Source organism: Lissotriton vulgaris, chromosome 7 (genome assembly GCF_964263255.1).
Source record: "Lissotriton vulgaris chromosome 7, aLisVul1.2, whole genome shotgun sequence".
NCBI classification, from domain to species: domain Eukaryota; kingdom Metazoa; phylum Chordata; class Amphibia; order Caudata; family Salamandridae; genus Lissotriton; species Lissotriton vulgaris.
This window is the reverse complement of record NC_141695.1, coordinates 274854566-274876797: the sequence shown is the minus strand read 5'-3', so window position 1 is coordinate 274876797 and position 22232 is coordinate 274854566. Positions and strand designations below refer to the sequence as shown.

General features: G+C 48.3%; 1 protein-coding gene across 2 annotated transcripts in view; it reads right to left on the bottom strand.

The window, feature by feature from the left end:
* Window positions 1–22232, bottom strand: part of LOC147701382 (nectin-3-like) — a 166883-nt gene that overhangs the window by 69311 nt on the left and 75340 nt on the right. Inside the window, exon 2 of one of the 2 annotated variants that reach the window (XM_086930071.1) lies at window positions 269–342. The exons of the other annotated variant lie outside the window; for it this stretch is intronic. Within the exon in view, the coding sequence (XP_086786197.1) occupies window positions 269–342 (74 nt within the window). The remainder of the gene's footprint in view (window positions 1–268; window positions 343–22232) is intronic. 2 annotated transcript variants of the gene reach the window in all.

The window sequence follows — 22232 nt, the reverse complement described above, 5'->3', positions numbered from 1 at the left end:
CAGCAAATGGAGAAAAAGGAAAATAGCCTCAGAAGATTGTTTTTGTGCAGGAAGGTGTCCCCTTCTGCGCAAAAACAATCCAGCCTGCAATGCACAGGCAGAGAGCAGAAATGTGCCATATATTGATAAATATAGTGCAGTGATTAACCCGCTCTGAAATATCCATAAATGGAGTCAATGTCCACAAGAGCAGTGGAGCGACCACTGATGCTGCAACATTTCTGCTCGGTCATGCAAAAGACAAATGCCATGAGTAGAGACACCTCACCTGGAAACAGCAGGACAAAAACCAGCAGGCAGAGAGATCTCTTAGTTCCTTCAAGCGGCCGCCAATATCTGGCTCTAGAATGAAAGGACAGAAAGATCATCTGGTAGCTCTCAGTCTTCTCATACCTCCATATTTCAATCTGTTCTTATGTGTTATTACTTATTGCATTCATTTTTTTTAACACCAACCTAAAGTTAACAGAGAGTCAGAAAACAAGCAATCAAAGCACCCAGATACAAATATACAGGAAATAGTTGCTGAACTATGCAAGTTCCCATCAGTCCACCATCGAGACCGCCCTTCATCATCTGGGATCTCTGGTGCATAATTTCTGTCACATTAGCGGTTAAAAAACCTCTGCTGGCTGATGACTAAAACCAGGCACAGGAAAAAACCACAACGATATGTACAGATGTGAAACAGAAAAAGGCGTGTCTAGATGAGAACTAGAGATAGCAGTGCGTGAAAGAAAAAGTGTGTTTGTGAAAGTAAAGAAAGATGCTTTAAAATTAGGTAGTGGTCGGGAAAAAAACTTTAATAAACACCCTCACACTCCTAAATCAATAAAAACAGTGCAATAGTGGATTAGCAAATAGCCACTAAGAGATGAAAGGTCGACATGTTTCTGCAGACACCCGGAGTCTAGTGATCTCCTGCTGCTTCCTCAGGACCATTAATGCTACTGCTAGAGAAAAGAATAAGAAATAACAAGAACCATATCACCTGATAGTGTATGTATCAACTTCCTCTCATCCTAAAAGTAGGGGAGAAAATATAGTATAAGGGTACAGATTCATGATTGCTTTTTGATAATAACGTGCACTAAGCGTGCCATTATTATGTGCTAGACATAAACTACTCTTGCCCAGCATTCAGACTAACTTAGTCACAAATCACTAATTTAGCGAATTTGTAGATTACGGTTCACTCACCCACTCGATGAGAAGGAACCACTCCACCTCACCTGGCTCGAGCTCAGGTAAATGGATGCACCGCACTAAAAATAAACAACAAATCAAAGGATGTATCCGTATCTCAATGTAATCCTAAACTAATCGATTTTCGCATGCTCCACATCAGGCATCACATTCCTGCCAGCGCCGTGGAACAGCACCTAGGTCAGTCAGCCTCAGTTAGTGAATGGTAGTTATGAATTGATGACCGCGCTTAATTAGAGTCATCACTGTTTTCAACAATTATAAGCTAGCATCCGCACTTAACTAAAAATGCCAGAGTGTAGCGCAGACACATACATGTCCGCCGTCTTACCTCTCCGTCGATGCACCGGTCGTCCCTCTAAGCTCTATCGTAGGGAGGAACCGACTCAGTGCACCGGCGAGGCAGATAAACCTTTTTCACTTCCGCATTCAGAGCGCGTCGATGACTGACGCCCCCTGTGCGTGATGACATCATGCGCCTACTCGCAGCCTCCTGCGCCCTTGCTGATGGGAAATGTAGTTCCCAAATACTCTCTGTCCAGAGTATGCCGAGACGCCGCGCTCAATTAGCGTATTGGTATTTGCTAGTTACCTAAAGCTGGGAATGCGTATTTTTTAATGAGTGCGCTGTGTAAACACCAATTTAGATGATTGAAAAATCATATTAATGATATTTCGGTGTAAAGGCGGAATTAAGCACTGACAATGCAATACCATTTACATTATGGAAAAAGTCCTTCTATCAAGTTCAGGGGAATCCATACTCAAATGGCGAGAAAGCTGTATAAACATCTCACTACTTAGACGTATAGGCAGAAAATCACCAACAGAAAACCAAAAGCTGATCCTATACACCAGAACCTAACCGAATTTTCATGGTGACATCGCTTAGTATTGCAGCCACTCCTGTATACTATGCGGGTAATATCATCAAAGATGTCATTGTCTGTATTCGCAGAAGTGGGGATATGTGTGGCATTCCCGAAGGATATGTTGAGTAAGGTCCGTTATGAAGACACCCCTCTTCTCTAAAGGGACATCCACGGGATGGCATCATTCAGCCCACGTTCATCACTGCGAAGACGATAGACCCACTTTTGACCCACTTTTGTTCACATTTAAACAGAAATTTAGCCGTGTCGGTAACTGACGGTGGAATCCATGGTTGGTCCAAAACTGTCCACATAATGTCGGTGGGCTGATGACCCACCTGTAGAAAATGGTTTGTCAGTTTGGTAGCTTGTTTACAGCACCGGATAGAACTTTTATGTTCAGAAATTCTGGACTTTGCCTTTCTGGTGGTCATCCCCACGTAATTTAATTTACAGGGACATGTTATTAAATAGATCATTCATTTTTTTTAGCCTCTCCCAAATTTATAGAACATATCGAGATATTGATGGCTAAGTCAGGATAACAGGATTGCTTTTCACCCGTGGCTTCTGACTGATAGAAAATAGAAAACAAGAGCAAAGCTCAAGTTATCTATGATTTCACTCAGAACCTCAAGTGAAAAACATCTGCTATTTACATTTTACCTATGTATAATTTCATGTTATGTACCGATTTTAGAATTATCTGCCCTTGCTTTCAACGTTTGTGCAGGGGCAGAGCTGTAATGGGGAGCCATACATAACATGTTTTTTGCTCCCTTTTAAACAAAAATAATAATAACTAGCCACCATCACCCAATCCACCACACTCTGCAACTCTGGCTCCTCCCTACAAAGGCTGTGCCCGCTGCCCTCTATCAGAACAGACAGCCTGTGCTGCACAGACAGGCTCACAGAGAGCTCTGGCCGAGCAACTTAGAATTCATTTATGACATAACAACAGCCAGTAACAACTTTTGTTACCCGCTTTTGGTACATCATAGCACTGAATAATCAAAATAGCATCTAGTGTTCATGCTAGTGGCTCTCATGAAGTTACAAAAAGGGGGTGGGGTCGCACACTACTCACACACCGGCGGAAGTTGCCCCTAAGGACTCTGGTCATTGTAGTAGAGTGTTCGCGATGCATCATCTTTCGATCTTGCTATCTTCGCTGTCTTCGCCATCCCTGGACACGTGTTTCGGGTTTTCAACCCTCGTCAGCAGGGATAGGCAGTGTTCTGGGGTCACCGATGGCTGCCAATATCTGCCAGGTATAGTACCACTCCGGCGCGTAGGTGCGGGATCCCAGGCTCGTCAGCCCGCTGCTCAAGGGAGCTTTAAGTTACAAAAAGGGGGTGGGGTCGCACACTACTCACATACCGGTACGCCTGTGTGGTACTAGACCTGGCAATATTTGGCAGCCACCGGCAACCCCAGAAGATAAGAAGATGGCCTATTCCCTGCTGATGAGGGGTAAATACCCCGAAACACGTGTCCAGGGATGGCGAAGAAGGATACATTGCGGAATACTTAACTACACTGACCATAGTCCTTAGGGGCGATCCCGCTGGTGAGTGAGTGGTGTGCGACCCCACCCCCTTTTGAAAGGCTCTCATGAAGTACTTGGAAATTGGTTTATTGGCTCACTTCCTTCTCTTACTTCTGTCCCACGGGCCTTGCTGATGATTCAACCCCAGGAGCTCAAGAACGGGTGCTGTGCTCGGGTCTTGGGGGAGCTGTGTGAGCAGCTGTCAATTGCCTCTGCCAGCCCATTTTATCCAATGGAAAGACTCAGTAGTGACTTGTAAAATCTCTCCCCCTAAGGGTGATCTTTCCTCGAACATTTTGCCTTCCATCTCTATTTATTTTGCTGATCTAATTTTTGCTGGCCTTAGGACTGCAATTTACCCACTTCTAACCAGTTCTTAAGTGCATGTGCTCACTCCTTAAAACATGATAACATTTGCTTAGCCATAGTTGGCATACTTCATTTACTTATACGTCCCTTGTAAATTGGTACTACATATACTTGGGGCTTGTAAATCAAATGCTACTGGTGGGCCTGCAGCCCGTATTGTGCACCCCCAATTAAGAAGCTCTTTTAACATGTTGAAGGCCTACCATTGCAGCCTGTACATGCAGGCCAAACCCTTCCTTTTTAGTTCGAGAGTAGCGATGGACCTCGTGTATACTTTAGTATACTTGAATATGGGGACACGAGTCGGAGGCGCGCATTTTCCGTCTCGGATTTGGCCTCGTGAGCGCGCTTTTGCTGCTGGCTGTTTGCGTGCGAGCGCGACTCTGCCATGCGCCTTGGAAAACGAAACCTAAGAGCCGCGGGACGTGAGCTGTCTACGGTAAAAGCTCACGCGCGCAGCTCTTAGGTTTCGTTTTGACTTGTTCTTTTTAGCGTCCACAGTCGTCTTTGTTGCTCCGTCATAGCGCTTTTTTTTTAGCTTCTTGTTCAAAAATGTCAGAGGAGGAAACAGTAACTCCTAAAACAAATATCAAGAGGTTCCGATCTTAAATGAGCATTCTTACGAAAGCGATTAAAAAACGTCTGTCATGTCTCCGGTTGCAAGTTCCAAAGCGAGGCCATCCAAGTTGTTAACGAGATTTTTTTTCTCCAAAGAGTCGGTACTTGAGGTATCTGTAAACGTATTCACTGTAGCCCTTTTCGTCATCCCAGAGTACCCAAGGGCATACGTTTGAGGAAACATCCCGAGCTATGCGTCAGACTGGAAATTAAATGGTTGCAAGCAACCCCAGGGTCAGCGTGTCACAGAAAACTCCCTGCTTGGCCCAACAGTGAAACCCTGACTGCTTAGGTGTGCTCTCTAATTGACCGCAAAGAAAAAACGTGTTTACAGTTTTAAAGTACCAGTACAAAGAAAAAAAACAACGTGCAAGTTTGCAAACATACGTGTGTTTTTTTAAGCGTTCAGCTATCTTGTATACCTTTAGAACACCACGGGACCCTCCCCAGTATTTTCATCTGGTTAACGCGTCTAATTTCAAATATAGCATACTTAAGGAAAGCCAGGGATAGTGTTGTCTGAAATAGGAGTTCGCTCAATCTAATTAAATGTTAGCATTTGGTTATTGCATACATGACCATGTCAATGTCAAGTTAGCCCCAGACCGCTGATGTGCAAACAATTATTGCAGATACCCCACACTGCAAATACTGTCCTCCACTTGGAAACACTCAATAAGTGAACGCACTTTGAATTAGAAAGACACGACATGTTTGCTTCCTATGTCTGTGTTCCTGCAAAACAAAAGGCCGTGCCACCATTTTGAAACACAAGTGCTAATACAATATTTTCGTCATAATCTTCACACTGGGTTTACCAGTCCAACCTTGGTTTGTCGGAACCCTGAATAGAGTTTCTCAGTTTCAATCTTGGCGCTCTCATATAAGAATGCCTAACTGACTTGCCAATAAGTGCCCCGATTAGTAAATATAATTTGGCTTTCTGAGCGTTGGTAACTGTGCTCTTATTGAACTATGAAGCAGCCCGTGGATTTTTTTTGGGATTTCAAGCCTGCTAATTAAATTGCTGAAGCGTTGGGCATCCATTAACTCACGTAGTTATACTTTTTTTTTACTATTCATAACTTCATATGAAAACGCTTTTTACATAATCTGTATTAGTTTTGAAGTATAATTATATATACGGCCCGCTTCCTCCTACAGTGCCTTAAAATAGGTTACAACAGGGGTCTTATCTTGTTATGCAGTGAAGTCACACAAATAAAACCTCTGGGGCCTATTTTTCTTACACTGTTCTTTGGCCTCTCAACTAATGTTGATGCAGATAACGTAGCTAATTTGTTTTAGCATATAAAACATTGATGGCTTAATTTTATTAATTCTGCTTCAAGGCAAGTTACCCTATCGTGGAGCAATGTGTGTCTACCGCTCTGGTTCTACATACCTTATTAAGCCTGCTTTCAGAGCAATGCCAGAAATTGCAATTTGTGAGTGGGTTAAGGATCTTCAAATAGGTAACAGTGTATGGGAAGACCTTTCAGTAAATATAGATTGGATGTTGCTGTCCATTCCTCCCCAGTCGCCACCCCCTCACCCTCACATCCACTCACACACTCACCCACGCTCTTACCCTCACCCACCCACCCTCACACACCCTTTCACCCTCACCCACCCACCCTCACACCCCCTTACCCTCACACACCCTCACCCCCACACACCCTCACCCCCTCACAACCCCCTCACTCTCACACCCCCTCACCCTCACACCCTCACACCCCCTCACCCTCACACCCCCTCACCTTCACACGCCCTCACCCTCACACACCCTCACACCCCCTCACCCTCACTCACCTTCTCACCCTCACCCCCTCACCCTCACACACATCTGCACACACCCTCTCACCCTCACACACATCCTCACACACCCTCACACTCGCACCCACCTCACCCTCACACACCCTCATCCTTACTCACCCTCACCCCCGTCAACCCCTCACCCTCACAACCCCACACCCTCACCACCCCATACCCTCAGAACCCCACACCCTCCCCCTCACACCCTTGCACCCCTCACCCACACTCACCCCCTCACCCACCCTCACACACCCTCACCCTCACACAACCTCACCCTCACACACACTCACCCCCCACCCTCACACACACTCACACCCCCTCACACCCCCTCACTCACCCTCACACACCGTCACCCTCACACCCCCTCACCCTCACTCACCCTCACTCACCCTCACACCCCCTCACTCACCCTCACACCCCCTCACTCACCCTCACACCCCCTCACACCCCCTCACCCCCTCTCACCTTCACACCCCCTCATTCCCCCTCACCCTCACACCCCCTCACCCTCACAAAATCACTATGTGCTACCACAGCATCACTGAACGCCACAGCATCACTCGTTTGCCATCACATCACTCAGCGCCACCACAGCATCAATCTCTGCGACCATTCAACAACACCTGGTTCAAATATGCTCTCTCTGTTTCAAGCTTTATTACAAATGTAACAAAAAGATGTTAATATTTCACTTCTGTTCTTGGTATTTCGTCACAATAAAATACACTGAACATAATCTTCACAAAAGTTATTTACAAAACTTTAAGCTACTGCCATTATAAATTACAATAACTTTTATTTAATTATTAACTATTGAAAAAAACTAAAAGCCATTGTTATTTGTAATATCAATATATGTAAGTCACGTAAATACAACACATATTGCATTACAAATGCTATAGGTGTCACATTTGCGAAAGTTATAACTATTGGCATTGTAAATGACAAAGCTATTAATTTAGCTATTTTCAAAAACAAAACATAAATAAAAAAATTGTCATTTACAATACCAATAGCTCAAACTTTCCTAATGCGAGACCTATTGCATTGCAAATGCTTGTTAATACAAATGTCAACCATAGGTTAGCTGCTGTACAGCCCACAGGAAAGGGTGTAGTGTGTTAAAAAGTAGGACATGTAATTTTAAGTTTTACAAGTCATGGAAATGAAAAACTCTTAAATTCATATTTCACTTCTGCAAGGCTTACCCCTCCCGTAGGATAAAATTAGAGTTGATAGAGCGCAGCAAAAATGTGGGTATAATGCAGGGATGCATTATAATCATGGTTAGTCTGCATCCGAATATAATCTTGTTGTGTTAAAAATCAATGCAATAGAGAGTGAAGTGATAATCTTTATCAGAGTGTGTTAGACCTGTCTGTCCTTTGGGTAGTCCCTCCTAATTATTTATTTATTTTTGTCCCCTTTTTGCCGCTCAGAACCTTTATTTTTCATGTCCACTGGGAAGTTTTCAGGTGTTGACCAGGGGGGTTAGGTGCTCCTTGACCCCATGGTTCCTCTCAGACCTAGAAATCTCTCCTTTTCTTAGGTAAAGCCTAGATGCCTAAAATGGTGGACAGTAACTGCCATAACGAACCCCTCAGGAGAAAGGCCCATAGGACAACATAAGAATGCTCTAGCACCTTCCAGCTGGTTCTGGAAGCTTGAGGGTAAGCCTATATAAGGGTCAGTACTAGGGCGGCCATTTTGTAGAGAGAGAGAGAGAGAGAGAGTGAGGGAAAGGATTGGAGTGGGAGTGCAGTGAGGAGCTTAGACTATTGTGAAGGGAGGCTAGTGCAGTGTGGGAGGGATTGACTTCCCCTTGGGGCTGTTACCCCCACGATTGACATTACCCCCTGACAGTAGATCTAGCCCTGCTGACCTCCACTGGGAGATAACGCTTCTTCCATCCATTAATGCCACTGTGGGATGATCTGGACTGGTGTTAGAGTGTAAGGAAGTTAAGGTGCGAAGGGGAACAGGACTTTATCCCTATCATTATCCCCTTGACCTTGTTCGAATTGCCTCAGAAATCCAGACCCCTTACATCCTGATATCCCTCCCTGGAGTTTGCCTGTCAACGCGGAGTTTTCATTCCCCAACTGGCGTACCTGGTGGTGTTGCCGCGGGCTGACTCTCTGCCTCTGCGGTGAAGTGGTGCTGCCGGGTGCCGGACCTGCCGGAGACTGGTTTTCAGGTCTGGCAAGTGTGGGGAAGGCGCCTACCGCTGGAGTGCTAGTTCCGCTGTGGAGGAGTGGACGGAGGGGAAGTTTCCTTGCTTTCCGGGAGAAGGGCGGAAGCGTAAGCGAGCGAGATCCCGCCTAGCGCTATCGAGGAAGAGCGCCTGTAGGCGGGACGAACCTGAAGGAGGACGGCTGAGGGGAGGTTCTTCGCCTCACAGCGAGCGGAAGGGAGGGGACTCCAAGAGTCAGCTTGGACGACGGAGACCGTGATAATTCCCTTCCGTGTGCCAGCCGCAAAGGGCCGCCCAGCTGAGGAGAACGTCGGATGCAGACCTTCGAGGACACCGCCTGCCTGCCTGAGTTCACCGGACCTTCGGTTGCTGTTTCTGGTAGCAAGTAAGGTGGGGAATTGGGCTTCCAAAAAGCCGGACAGTGCTCGTGGGTCTTCGGTTGAGCCGAATGGTGGTCAGCCTTAGTCTTCCCTCCCTCTCCGGCTGAAATCGGAAGACTTGCAGGAAACCCGGAGGGGGTCTTAGACTAAATTGAGACTAGAGCTTTTGCTGGGAGGAACGAAAAGTCACTACTCAACGAGGAGACAAGCTCCTCTTCCCGGTGACTGACTGAATAAGAGTTTGCCTCCTTAGGAGGGGGAGGTGAATCCCTTTTGGGAAGTTCAAAAGCTTGATTCTAAGGGGAAATTGATGTTTGACCCCAGATGAGCATGTAGAGATTGTTCAGTCTTAAATCTTCAATTAGGGTGCTAGACAAACAGCTGATAAAATTCTTTCTGTTCAGAGAATTAATGCCTTGAAATAATATCAGAGTCTAACTTCTCTTCTTAGGAAATGTACTGATTCAGAGAATATACCTGATTCCCAACATCATAATCTGAGCATAAGGGGAGAATTGTTTTTGAATCTTGTACCCCAGTCTTCTTATGTGTTCCCAAAAATAAGTGTAACTGGAAAGTAGCCTGAAGGCTGATTTATTAGAAGACGTGCAACAGCGGAACTAACTTAAGGAAAGATAAAGCTTTTCTCTTTTATAAAAATTAAGGTGTAGTGTCATTTTTGGATGGATGGGCACTGAGTTACAGAGTGGGTGAGACGCAAACTTAACACATGTACCTTTGAGTTAGGCCTTCCTACTTAGTGCCAAGCTACCCTATGTGACTTGGAGACCCCAGGTCCAACATAATTGGTGTCTAGCGGTGGGATCAGAACTGTGTTTGCATCCACTCTGAAGTAACAAAGTGTACTCCACAGGCCTACACCTGGAGTTTTCTCCTTGCGGACTCCCTAATTATATTTTTGGTTTTCCAAATTTACTCCTGGTGGTGGGTGGAGGTAGCTTCGAATTGCCCCTTTTAAACCAATTCTTCCCGAGTGGTTATCCCTATATCTCTCATAAGCAAAAAGGAATTTGCTCTGGAGGAACTGGAAACCTATACTGCAGCCCAGCTTAGAGACTTTTGCCAGAAGATGGGAGTATTTTTTAAGTGTGGTGCCAAGAAGGGGGAACTCCAGACCAGTTTGAGGGCTTGGGTGGCAGCACATGGAGAGGGAAAGGAGGAGGAAGAGGGGACGCACCGGGACACAGTCATAGGGGTAGATGGATTTTTCCAACCTGAGATGGGGAACCTACTACCAGGATCTAGGACCTTTTCAAGGGAAGGCAGCAGTGTCTCCGGAAGAAGCTTAACGGAAGCTGAACTAGTGGACAGGAGGGAAAAAAGACAGCTAAAGTGGGAGTTAGCCAGGTTGGAAAAGGAGAGGGAGGAACAGAGGATGGCTCACGAGTTGAAACTTAGGGAGCTAGAACTCAAAGCCCCACAGATAGGACCCTCCAATTCTCCAAATGGTGGCAGCGAAACAAAAGAACTGACCAGGGAATCCAGACCCTACCTACCTAAAGATATAGTTGCCAGCTACAGCCCAGGGGATGACATCACCAAGTGGCTGGCTGCCTATGAGGTCTCCTTAAGAGCCCATGGGATCCAGGAAAAACACTGGGTGGGTGGTTTGTACAAATACATGCCTCCTACTGGACAGGACACACTATTGGCCCTGGAACAGGAAGAGCAGACCCACTACCCCACCATGAAAGTGGCGCTAATTAAAAAGTTTGGGCTGACCCCAGAGAAGTACCGGCAAAAGTTCAGGGGAAGTCACAAATTAGGCACACAAAATTGGGTGGATTTCCTGGACTATGCAAGGAAGGCACTAGAGGGTTGGTTACAAGGCAGCGAGGTGAAGGACTATGAGGGGTTGTATGACCTTATTCTCAAGGAGCACCTACTCGAGAAATGTTTTCCCGAGCTGCGTCAACACCTGGTGGACAGCAAGCTGACCAACCCCCGGAAGCTTGCAGAGGAGGCGGACATCTGGGCAAGTACCCGGGTGTCCTCAAAGGGGACTGGAGGGGATTCCCAAAGGGCCGAACAGGGCGCCCCCCAGAAGAAGGAGGGGGGAGATAAAAAGAGGGAGTTCTCAAAAGGTCCCCAAAAAAGTTTCCAGGGAAAGGGAACAGGATTCACCCCTAAGGTTAACCCGCCCAGGAACCCTCATCCTGGCCAAAGCCAGCAGCCAAGGGTTGTCCACTGCTTTGAGTGTGGTGGTGTTGGACATTATAAGGGTAATGTCAAGTGCCCAAAGAGACCACCCCCTCCCACCGGAGGAAAAGCCCCGGGAGTACCTAGTGTAGTGCTCGGGGAGGAGTTGCCCTTAGATAAGGGGTGTGAGTGGGCGGGTGTCACCTTAGTGTCCCTGGGAGATCGGGAGATGGTTCCTACGATCCAGGTGCCCTCAAATACTACCAAGTATGGGCAATGGATCACCATCAATGGCCAAAGAGAGGAACCTCTGAGAGACACAGGAGCCATTATGACTATGGTAAGGAGTCAACTGGTGTCTCCAGAGCAGGTGATTCCACATGTACTCCACCCCGCCACGATGGCTGACGGCAGATTGGGCCACTACCCTGTGGCCGAGGTTCCCTTTGAGTGGGAAAGGGTTGCAGGTTCACTTCAAGTTGCCGTAAGCCCTGCCGTGCCAGTCGATTGTCTGTTGGGGAATGACATGGAGCACAATGCTTGGAAGGAGGTGGAATACCGGACTCATTCGGAGATGCTGGGTACACCTGACTGGGCCTGTGCAAGCACAAGGTCTGCCACTACGAGGGAGTTCGCCTGGGCTGGAGCCTGGAACAATGGCCGAGCCCGCTGCCAAAAAGGGAAAGACCCGTGAGACAGATCGGCCACCTGCGGTGGTAGGCCAGGAGTCCATGGAGGGGGAAGTAGTCTCCCTGGAGGACTTGCCTATCCCTGCTGAGTGGCATGTGGAAGGAGGGCCTACCAGGGAGGAGTTCTGTAAGGGCCAGAAGGAGTGCCCTACCCTTGAGGGACTGAGGCGACAGGCCGAAGCCCAGGCAGCAGGGAACGTTGCAGGGCACTACCATATTTACTGGGAGGATGGACTCCTCTACAGTGAACCCAAGGTACCTTTGCCCGGTTCATCAAGGGCCTTGGTAGTCCCTCAACGATACTGAGCCTTTCTTCTAGAATTGGCTCATGAAATTCCCTTGGCAGGACACTTAGGACAGGACAAGACCTTTGCCCGGCTTGTCCCCCCCTTTTACTGGCCTCAGATGAAAGTGGCATCTGACACATACTGTCGGACGTGTGTATCCTGTCAAGCCATTGGGAAGACAGGGGTGAAGCTGAAAGCTCCCCTGGAACCACTTCCTGTCGTTAGCACCCCCTTTGAAAGGGTGGACATCGACATTGTGGGGCCATTGGATCCACCAACTACAGCTGGTCACCGGTTTATCCTGGTTCTGGTGGATCATGCCACGCGATACCCAGAGGCAATTCCTCTGAGGACTGTCACTGCACCTGTTGTGGCTAGGGCCCTGATGGGGATCTTTACCTAAGTGGGTTTCCCCAAGGAAGTTGTGTCCGACAGGGGGACCAACTTTATGTCAGCATATATGCGGGCAATGTGGAAGGAGTGTGGAGTGATCTACCGGTTCACCACTCCATACCACCCCCAGTCCAATGGACTGGTAGAGAGGTTCAACAAGACCTTGAAAGGCATGATAAGAAGTCTGCCTGAGAGGCTGCGGAGGAAATGGGACGTCCTCCTGCCCTGTTTGCTATTCTCCTACAGGGAAGTGCAGCAGAAGGGAGTGGGCTTCAGCCCCTTTGAGATACTGTAAGGGCACCCTGTGCGTGGACCTCTCAGCCTGGTGAAGGATGGATGGGAAAAGTCTCCCAGAAAGCCTCCCCAGGATGTGGTGAGCTACATGCTGGCCTTCCGGAGCCAAATGGCAAAGTTGTGGAAGCAAGCTTCTGACAACTTGGAAGCCAGTCAAGCAGTAATGAAAGAGTGGTATGACCACAACGCTCACCCTGCGGAGTTGGAGCCTGGCAAGAAAGTGTGGGTGATGGAACCTGGAGAGTTAAGTGCTCTCCAGGATCGCTGGACAGGCCCCTTTGAGGTGTTGGAGAAGAAGGGTAAGGCCACCTACCTGGTGGATCTTAAGACCCCTCGACAGCCCCTACGGGTGCTGCATGCCAACCGCCTCAAACCCCACTATGAGAGGCCCGAGGTCATCTTGATGATGGTGACTGATGGAGGAGAGGAAGCGGAAAGCGAGCCTCTCCCTGACCTTTTTTCGTCTCAGGAAAAGGATGGGTCGGTGGAGGGAGTGATTCTCTCTCCATCCCTAACTCCTGAGCAGCGGGAGGACTGCCGCCAGATATTGGAGCAGTACTCTTCGTTGTTCTCCCTTGTCCCAGGAAGGACCCACCTGTGTACCCATGATGTGGACACAGGAGACAGCCCAACAGTGAAGTCTAAGACCTACCGGCTGTCAGACAAGGTGAAGGCCAGCATCCACGGTGAGGTTACCAAGATGCTGGAGCTAGGAGTCATTGAACCTTCAAGTAGCCCCTGGTCTAGTCCGGTGGTTTTAGGACCAAAAGCTGCCCCACCGGGCACCACTCCAGAATTGAGGTTCTGTGTGGATTACCGGGGACTGAACTCAGTAACCAAGACTGATGAGCATCCGATCCCTAGGGTGGATGAACTTTTTGACCGGCTGGGAGCTGCCCAATACCTGAGTACCTTTGACCTTACTTCAGAGTACTGGCAGATCTCCCTGACAAATGGAGCAAAGGAATAATAATAATAATAATAATAATCATAGGGACATTTATAAAGCGCTGAGTTACGCGGAACGGGCGTGTCCACGCGCTGAAAAGTGGGAGAGGCGGCAAACAGGGAACACAACAGCCAAGCAGGCAGTTATTTAGCATAGAGGTAGGTTTTTAATTTCGCTCGAAACCTTGCTTCTTCAGGTTCCAGGCGCAGGTCCACTGGAAGTTTATTCCAGTAGTTTGCCGCTAGACACCTGAAGGATCTACCTCCCATGCGCGCTTTCTTTACCCTGGGGATCCTAAGCAGGCCCCCACCAGCGGATCTGAGCGCTCGGGCAGGTTCGTAGACTTCAATCAGTCTCCTCAATGGTCGCGGTGCCCTGCCACTCAGAATCCGGTGACAGGTGCAGAGGGCTTTATATTCGACTCTGCGCCTCACAGGGAGCCAGTGTAACTTCTGCAGGGCCACCTTCGAAGGCGCCCTTTTGGGCAGCCTGAGGATCAGACGAGCTGCCGCATTTTGCAGCACTTGAAGGCGGGCCATGCTTTTCTCTGGTGCCCCCAGGTACAGCAGGTTCCGTAATCCATCCTGGCGGTCACCAAAGCATGCACCAGGGTTTGACGAGCTTCCATCGGCAGCAGGTCCAAGACTTTCCTTAATCTTTTCAATACCCCAAAGCACACTCCGACCACCCGGTTGATTTGGGGCCCGAAAGTGAGACCCGCATCAAACCATACCCCTAGGTTTTTTGCCTCTTGGCAGGGGGTGGGAGTTGGTCCTAAACAGGATGGCCACCATGCCGACGACCAAGCAGACTGGGCTCTCCCTACCACCAACACCTCTGTCTTGTTGCCATTAAGTTTTAAACAATTGATGGCCATCCAGTCGGCAAGTTCTTTCATGCACGACGGGAAGCCATCTGCAGCAAGACCGGGCGTGTGCGACAGGGAGATGACCAGTTGCGTATCATCGGCATATGATACCAATTGGAGGCCATGGCTCTCTACAATTGAGGCTACAGGCGCTACATACATATTAAAAAGGGTCGGGCTCAGGGACGAGCCCTGAGGCACGCCTTGGCCCAAAAGTATCCCCTTAGAATAGCAGTCGCCTAGCCTCACTTGAAAGCTTCTCCCCGTAAGGAAGGCCTGGATCCACCTCAGCGCAGTGTTAGCGATGCCACCTCTGTTCAGACACTGTAGCAAGGTGGTATGTGCTACAGTGTCGAACGCCGCGCTGAGGTCTAGAAGGATCAGGGCCATAGTTTGCCCTTCATCTACGCCTTGTCTCAGATGTTCTTTTGCCATAGGAAGGGCAGACTCAGTAGAGTGGCGCGGTCTAAAGCCAAACTGCGTGGAGTGGAGCAATCCCGCCTCCTCCACATGTTTCAAAAATTTGGGTGTTTACCACCTTCTCCGCCACTTTGGACAGAAAAGGCAGGAGTGAGATGGGCCTCAGATTTTCTAACACCTCAAGGCCAATGTGGGGTTTCTTCCGGAGAGGGAGCACCACTGCCTGTTTCCACCCCTCAGGTAACATGCCCGACTTGAAGGAGGTGTCCAGGACGTGCCTTATGTAGGGTTCCAGTACTTCCAGGCTGTCCCCCAGACGTTTAGGGGACACCGGGTCCAGAGGGGAGCCTGATTTAACAGAGAGGCATATGTTGTCAGCCTTCTCCATGCCTGAGGGCCACTACCAGTTCTGTGTGATGCCCTTTGGGCTCAAGAACACCCCTGCCACCTTTCAGCGGCTGGTGAACCAGGTCCTCTCTGGAATGGAGGCTTTCTCCGCTGCTTACCTGGATGACATTGCCGTCTTCAGCAGCAGTTGGGAGGACCATTTACGTCACTTGCAAGCTGTTCTCCAGGCCCTGAAACAGGCTGGCTTGACAATCAAGGCCAGTAAATGTCAGATTGGGCAGGGGTCGGTTGTGTACCTAGGCCACTTGGTGGGTAGGGGAACAGTGCAGCCCCTCCAGGCAAAGATTGAGGCCATCATGGCCTGGGAACCCCCCAAGACCCAGACTGAGGTCCGAGCTTTCCTGGGCCTCACAGGTTACTACCGTCGCTTTGTGAATGGGTATGGCACTATTGTAGCGCCCCTCACAGAGCTCACATCCAAGAAACAACCTCAACGGGTAGTCTGGACAGAGGCTTGTCAGCAAGCCTTTGTGAAATTGAAGCAGGCAATGTGTGCAGCACCGGTCCTGAGGGCCCCAAACTTCTCCAAGGAGTTCATTGTCCAGACAGACGCATCAGAGCATGGCATTGGGGCAGTGTTATCGCAACTCAATGAAGAGGGTCTGGATCAGCCTGTAGTCTTCCTGTCCAGGAGACTGCTTCCCCGCGAACAGAAGTGGAGTGCAATTGAGCGGGAAGCTTTTGCAGTGGTATGGGCTCTGAAGAAGTTGCGGCCATACCTTTTTGGCTTGCACTTCCTGGTTCAGACTGACCATCGACCTCTTCGTTGGCTGATGCAAATGAAGGGGGAAAATCCCAAGTTGTTGAGATGGTCCATCTCCCTACAGGGAATGGACTTCCGGGTGGAACATCGGCCTGGAGTGGACCGCGCCAATGCAGACGGTCTCTCTAGGTATTTCCGCCTTAGTGATGAGGACTCCCAAGGGGTTGGGTAGCTCTCCCCACTTTCAGCTGGGGGGGACGCGTGTTAGACCTGTCTGTCCTTTGGGTAGTCCCCCCTAATTATTTATTTATTTATGTCCCCTTTTTGCCCCTCAGAACCTTTATTTTTCATGTCCACTGGGAAGATTTCAGGTGTTGACCAGGGGGGTTAGGTGCTCCTTGACCCCATGGTTCCTCTCAGACCTAGAAATCTCTCCTTTTCTGAGGTAAAGCCTAGATGCCTAAAATGGTGGACAGTAACTGCCATAACGGACCCCTCAGGAGAAAGGCCCATAGGACAACATAGGAATGCTCTAGCACCTTCCAGCTGGTTCTGGAAGCTTGAGGGTAAGCCTATATAAGGGTCAGTACTAGGGTGGCCATTTTGTAGAGAGAGAGAGAGTGAGGGAAAGGATTGGAGTGGGAGTGCAGTGAGGAGCTTAGACTATTGTGAAGGGAGGCTAGTGCAGTGTGGGAGGGATTGACTTCCCCTAGGGGCTGCTGCCCCCACGATTGACATTAGCCCCTGACAGTGGATCTAGCCCTGCTGACCTCCACTGGGAGATAACGCTTCTTCCATCCAATAATGCCACTGTGGGAAGATCTGGACTGGTGTTAGGGTGTCAGGAAGTTAAGGTGCGAAGGGGAAGAGGACTTTATCCCTATCATTATCCCCTTGACCTTGTTCGAATTGCCTCGGAAATCCAGACCCCTTTCATCCTGATATCCCTCCCCGGAGTTTTCCTGCCAACGCGGAGTTTTCATTCTCCCACTGGCGTACCTGGTGGTGTTGCCGCGGGCTGACTCTCTGCCTCTGCGATGAAGTGGTGCTGCCGGGTGCCGGACCTGCCGGAGACTGGTTTTCAGGTCTGGCAAGTGTGGGGAAGGCGCCTACCGCTGGAGTGCTCGCTGTGGAGGAGCGGACGGAGGGGAAGTTGCCTTGCTTTCCGGGAGAAGGGCGGAAGCGGAAGCGAGTGAGGTCCCGCCTAGCGCTATCGAGGAAGAGCGCCTGTAGACGGGACAAACCTGAAGGAGGACGGCTGAGGGAAGGTTCTTCGCCTCACAGCGAGCGGAAGGGAGGGGACTCCAAGAGTCAGCTTGGACGACGGAGACCGTGATAATTCCCTTCTGTGTGCCAGCCGCAAAGGGCCGCCCAGCTGAGGAGAACGTCGGATGCAGACCTTCGAGGACACCGCCTGCCTGCCTGAGTTCACCGGACCTTCGGTTGCTGTTTCTGCTAGCAAGAAAGGTGAGGAATTGGGCTTCCAAAAAGCCGGACAGTGCTTGTGGGTCTTCGGTTGAGCCGAATGGTGGTCAGCCTTAGTCTTCCCTCCCTCTCCGGCTGAAATCGGAAGACTTGCAGGAAAACCGGAGGGGGTCTTAGACTAAATTGAGACTAGAGCTTTTACTGGGAGGAACGAAAAGTCATTACTCAACGAGGAGACAAGCTCCTCTTCCCGGTGACTGACTGAATAAGAGTTTGCCTCCTTAGGAGGGGGAGGTGAATCCCTTTTGGGAAGTTCAAAAGCTTGATTCTAAGGGGAAATTGATGTTTGACCCCAGATGAGCATGTAGAGATTGTTCAGTCTTAAATCTTCAATTAGCGTGCTAGACAAACAGCTGATTTTTGACTTTTGTATTAAGGGTAGGGACAGAGCCCCAAGGACTTCTGCCTGACTAGGATAGGGAAGTGCATCTTAGACTGAAGCTTTACCCTTTATGACTCATTGAACATGAGTATGATTCTTAGGAAGTCTTCACGTGCTGACACCTTTCTGGGGCTTGCCTGGGAATGCTAAGTAGGGATGTCCCGATAGAGGTAGTGTAGGGACCGAGAACGCCTTTGCCTATTATTCATTAACAAAGAAGGCCCCGGATGTGGTTTCCAGGATTGTTTGCGTTTTAATTTTGGATTTGGCTATTATGTGCATGTTGCACAGACTAACTTTTGGTGATAGATTTGGCTTTGTATTAGTGCCTTTTTATCTTTACACTCTTGTTTTGAGGTGTTTGTATGTCCAACTGTTTCTGGCTTTATAATAAATAATAGAAATTTGGATTAGTTGTCTGTGTTCCTTTGGAGGTCATGGGTGAAGTTAAAGTATAATTGGTTTTGGATTATTTCTCCTCTTGAACTTATCTAGCAGGCAAAACTAGGTAATCGGGCAGGGGCGGGGGTTCCTAAGTAAAAAAAAAAAAGGAACCGATCCCATCAGAGTTATCTTAATAAATTTAATAAGCTATCATTTCCAAATGGGAACAGTTAGCCAGTTACTGTTTGGTGTCTTTGGAATCCTAATTTCAAATCCTAATTTGTGGTGAAGTCAGATTTTAAATGACAATTTTGAAAATCGCACTTTTAGAAAGTTGGTGTTTTCCTGCATTAGACATTTAGTGCCTGTAGCATGTCCCTAGGACACATAGCTTGGTGTAGCCGGCAGTTGAGCTTTGTATATTCCTACTAGACAGGCACACAAAGAGAGCTTAGGTATGCCTGGATGGGCCATCACTGGCAGGATGGAAGGGTGGAGCAGAGTGCAACCCTACTTACACCTAAATAGGCTGTGTCTTGCCTCCACACAAAGGGTTGCATACCCACTGTAGTTAGTCTGGAGCTAGGACAGGGAGACAAGATGACTGGAGGAATTTAAAGGGAAACCACTAGAAGCTTCTTCCCCACTTCTCCCCCACTTCAAAGTCACAACTTAGTGCAAATACTGAACCTAAGACATTAACTCCTCAGTACATTTCTGGACTGTGGATACTCTGCCAGGAAGAAGGACTGCTTTGCTACTGTAAAGACTGCCAATCTGTTAGACGGCTGCTCTGAAGAACTGCTGCCCTGCTGTGCTGACCAGCTGCCCTCTTGCCTGAGTGAGAAGTACAGGAGCTATATCTGTTGAACCCAGGAACCCAAAGTGACCCCAAGGGCAAGATGGCTGGCCTCCAGACTTAAGCATCAGGGACTGAAGCCTTCAATGACCTTGAACCCAGCAACCGGACTCTGCCATTTTTGGGTCTACCCTGCCAAGTGGTGCCACCCCAGTCCTGGACCTTAGAAAGTAGGCCTAAGGTGCTCTGCCAGCCTCTGTGGTTTCATCAGAACCGATGCAATTCCTCTGCTGTGTGGTGCAACCCCAAGCAGAACCAACTCATCACCTCTGAAGCATGGATTAGAGCCATTGCAAAGACCCACATCGCATTGCAGCCCGTTGCCTCTTCCGAACCACCACTGAGTGATGTATCCTTGGTGCAGGCCCTCACATACCTCATCGACAGTAACCTTGATGACGATGACAGACTCTGCAGCACAGCCTCACAACTCCTCGGACCTTATGCAGCGAATGACAACCCAATGCATCCTCAATGCTGGACTATGATTCCTTAGCCCTCATTGAGGGGATCCTCAACGACGATGCAGAACTTTAATCGTAGGCTCACTGTATCTTGGAGCCAATGCATCGCTTCCACTCTATGACACATCTTCAACAAGGATTCTCTCAATGATCTGGAAACCAGGATTTAAGGTTCTGGCAGGCTTAACTGGGTCCCTGTAGCTGGCCCGCACTCCATTGCTGTCAACCTGTACTTCTGACTTTGTCCAGGTCCAGCAGGCCTAGATATCCACAGTTGACCATTGTGCTTTTTGGTGCCCTTTTTAACTAAATCTTTAAAAGGGAATATCCAATGTTCTACTGATTGGATTGTTGTTGGTTTGGTCTAGTTTTATTGAAAACAAATGTCTTTATTTGTGCAAAATCGGTGTGGGGTCCTTTTGTGGTGTGTTTGCACTGTGTTACTGTTTAAAGTGTTGCACAAATACTTAACACATTGCCTCTGAGTTAAGCCTAATTGCTCTATGCTAAGCTACCTGAGGGTTGTGAGCAGGTTAATCCGGAGTTTGCTTGTTACTTTCCCATAAGATGAATTGTGATTGCTGCTTGAGAATGGTTTCAGCCCCCTCAACCAGTAACCCATCCATTTGTGGATCAGAGTTAGGTTCTCATTACTCTTTCCTTCTACCACAGTGAAAGAAACCAGGCTGATGGCTTGAACTATATTCAAGCCACCAGCCTGGTTACTGGCTATTAAATGCATACTATACATCTGTAAGAACACTGGAAATTCTATGAGCCTGCCGCCTCGTACACAAACAAAGTACATAAAAATGTCAGACGACAGCAGGTTTACATGCAGAAACGGCATAGCATCTCTAAGCCCTCCTTTAGTTAAACGCTCTCCCCAGACACACCTGCAGCAGCGATGAGAAAAGCAGGCACTCTGCTGCTCATTAGAAGGGTGCTACCTTCTCTAAGGGTCAGCTATCCAATGAAGGCAGTAACTGACTACCTAGTTTGGGCAGCTCTGCTTCTGTTTTATCCAGTTCCTGCTGGCTTAGATCCAATTCTGTTATGTTACCTTCGATTTCCCCAAGTAACTATCCCGCACCCAGAATAGATAGACTGCCAAACACTCAAAGAAGTGTTACATTTGGTTTGTGCAAAGAGAACATGTATCAGCACTGTAGATGTAGTGTGTCTTGGTCTGAATGTGGTTTGTGTGGTACATCTTGCCTGAGTGTCAATGCCAATGCCTATTGGCGGGCTTAAAGGCCAGTGCTAGATTTCCACCTATTTCTGAACAGTGACACGTTGACAGTCTACCACATGGTGGCGCTCTCTGATTATTTTTCAAATCAGCTAATAAACAGAGTACTTAACAATGTAATACAATATAAAATAATACCAGTGCATCGAGGGCATTTTCACAGATTTGAGTGACCTGAAATAATCTAAACTGTCACATCTGTGAGGGTTGACTTGTTAATGGATAGCAGGGGTACTAGTGTGTGGCAGCACTGGCATGGTTTGTGCGAGGTGAATGCTGCACTCTGCTGCTGAGCAATACATAGGGCTCTGACACTTACTTTCTAAAACAAGCATTTGCAATGCAATAGGTCTCACATTCACGCTAGTTTGAGATTTGGCTTTGTAAATGACAATACCTTTTATTAATGTTTTGGGTTTAAAAACAAAATATGCGAGACCTAATGCATTGCAATAAAAAGGTCTTCTCAACAGCTTGTTAGATTGTAAATATCAGAGGGAGAGATTGGACTGTGACATCTTCAAAGTAGTGTTAAAAAGTGCAATGAAGAGGATGTGTAAGTGTTGTAAATTACACAGACACAAAGGGTGAAGTGAGAGTTACACATGATCCGAGCTATAAACACTAACAAAGCACTCTAACACCTTTCGCTCTGTGATTACACTGTCGTGGCTCAGGCGGAAGAGCGAGAGGTGGGGCTATTTCGTGCCCTCTCTGTGATCTGAGTGTGCAATGTGGCATTACGTAATGTCATTGCTATCTTTGACCTAAAAAAACTCTCCAGCTGTAGTAGGGCCCTGGCTTCACTTCCTAGTGCAGGGCTATGCTTTATGACAGGCATGGAGGGAGGGAGAGAGGGATGCTCTTGGCTGCAGCTCTGGCCTCGTACAGTGCCCCTGTTATTACTAGAGAGCGAGATGCTCTGAGGATGTGGTATTGGTGGTGGTGGTATTGGTATTGGTGGTGGTATTTCTGGTGGTGGTATTGGTGGTGCTGGTATTGGTGGTGCTGGTATTGGTGGGGTTGGTATTTGTGGTGGTATTTGTGGTGGTGGCATTGGTGGTGGTGGTATTGGTGGTGGTATTGGTATTGGTGGTAGTCGTACTGGTATTGGTGGTGGTGGTATTGATATTGGTGGTGGTGGTATTAGTGGTGGTGGTATTGGTATTGGTGGTGATACTGGTATTGGTGGTGGTATTGATGATGCTATTGCTGATGGTATTGATGAT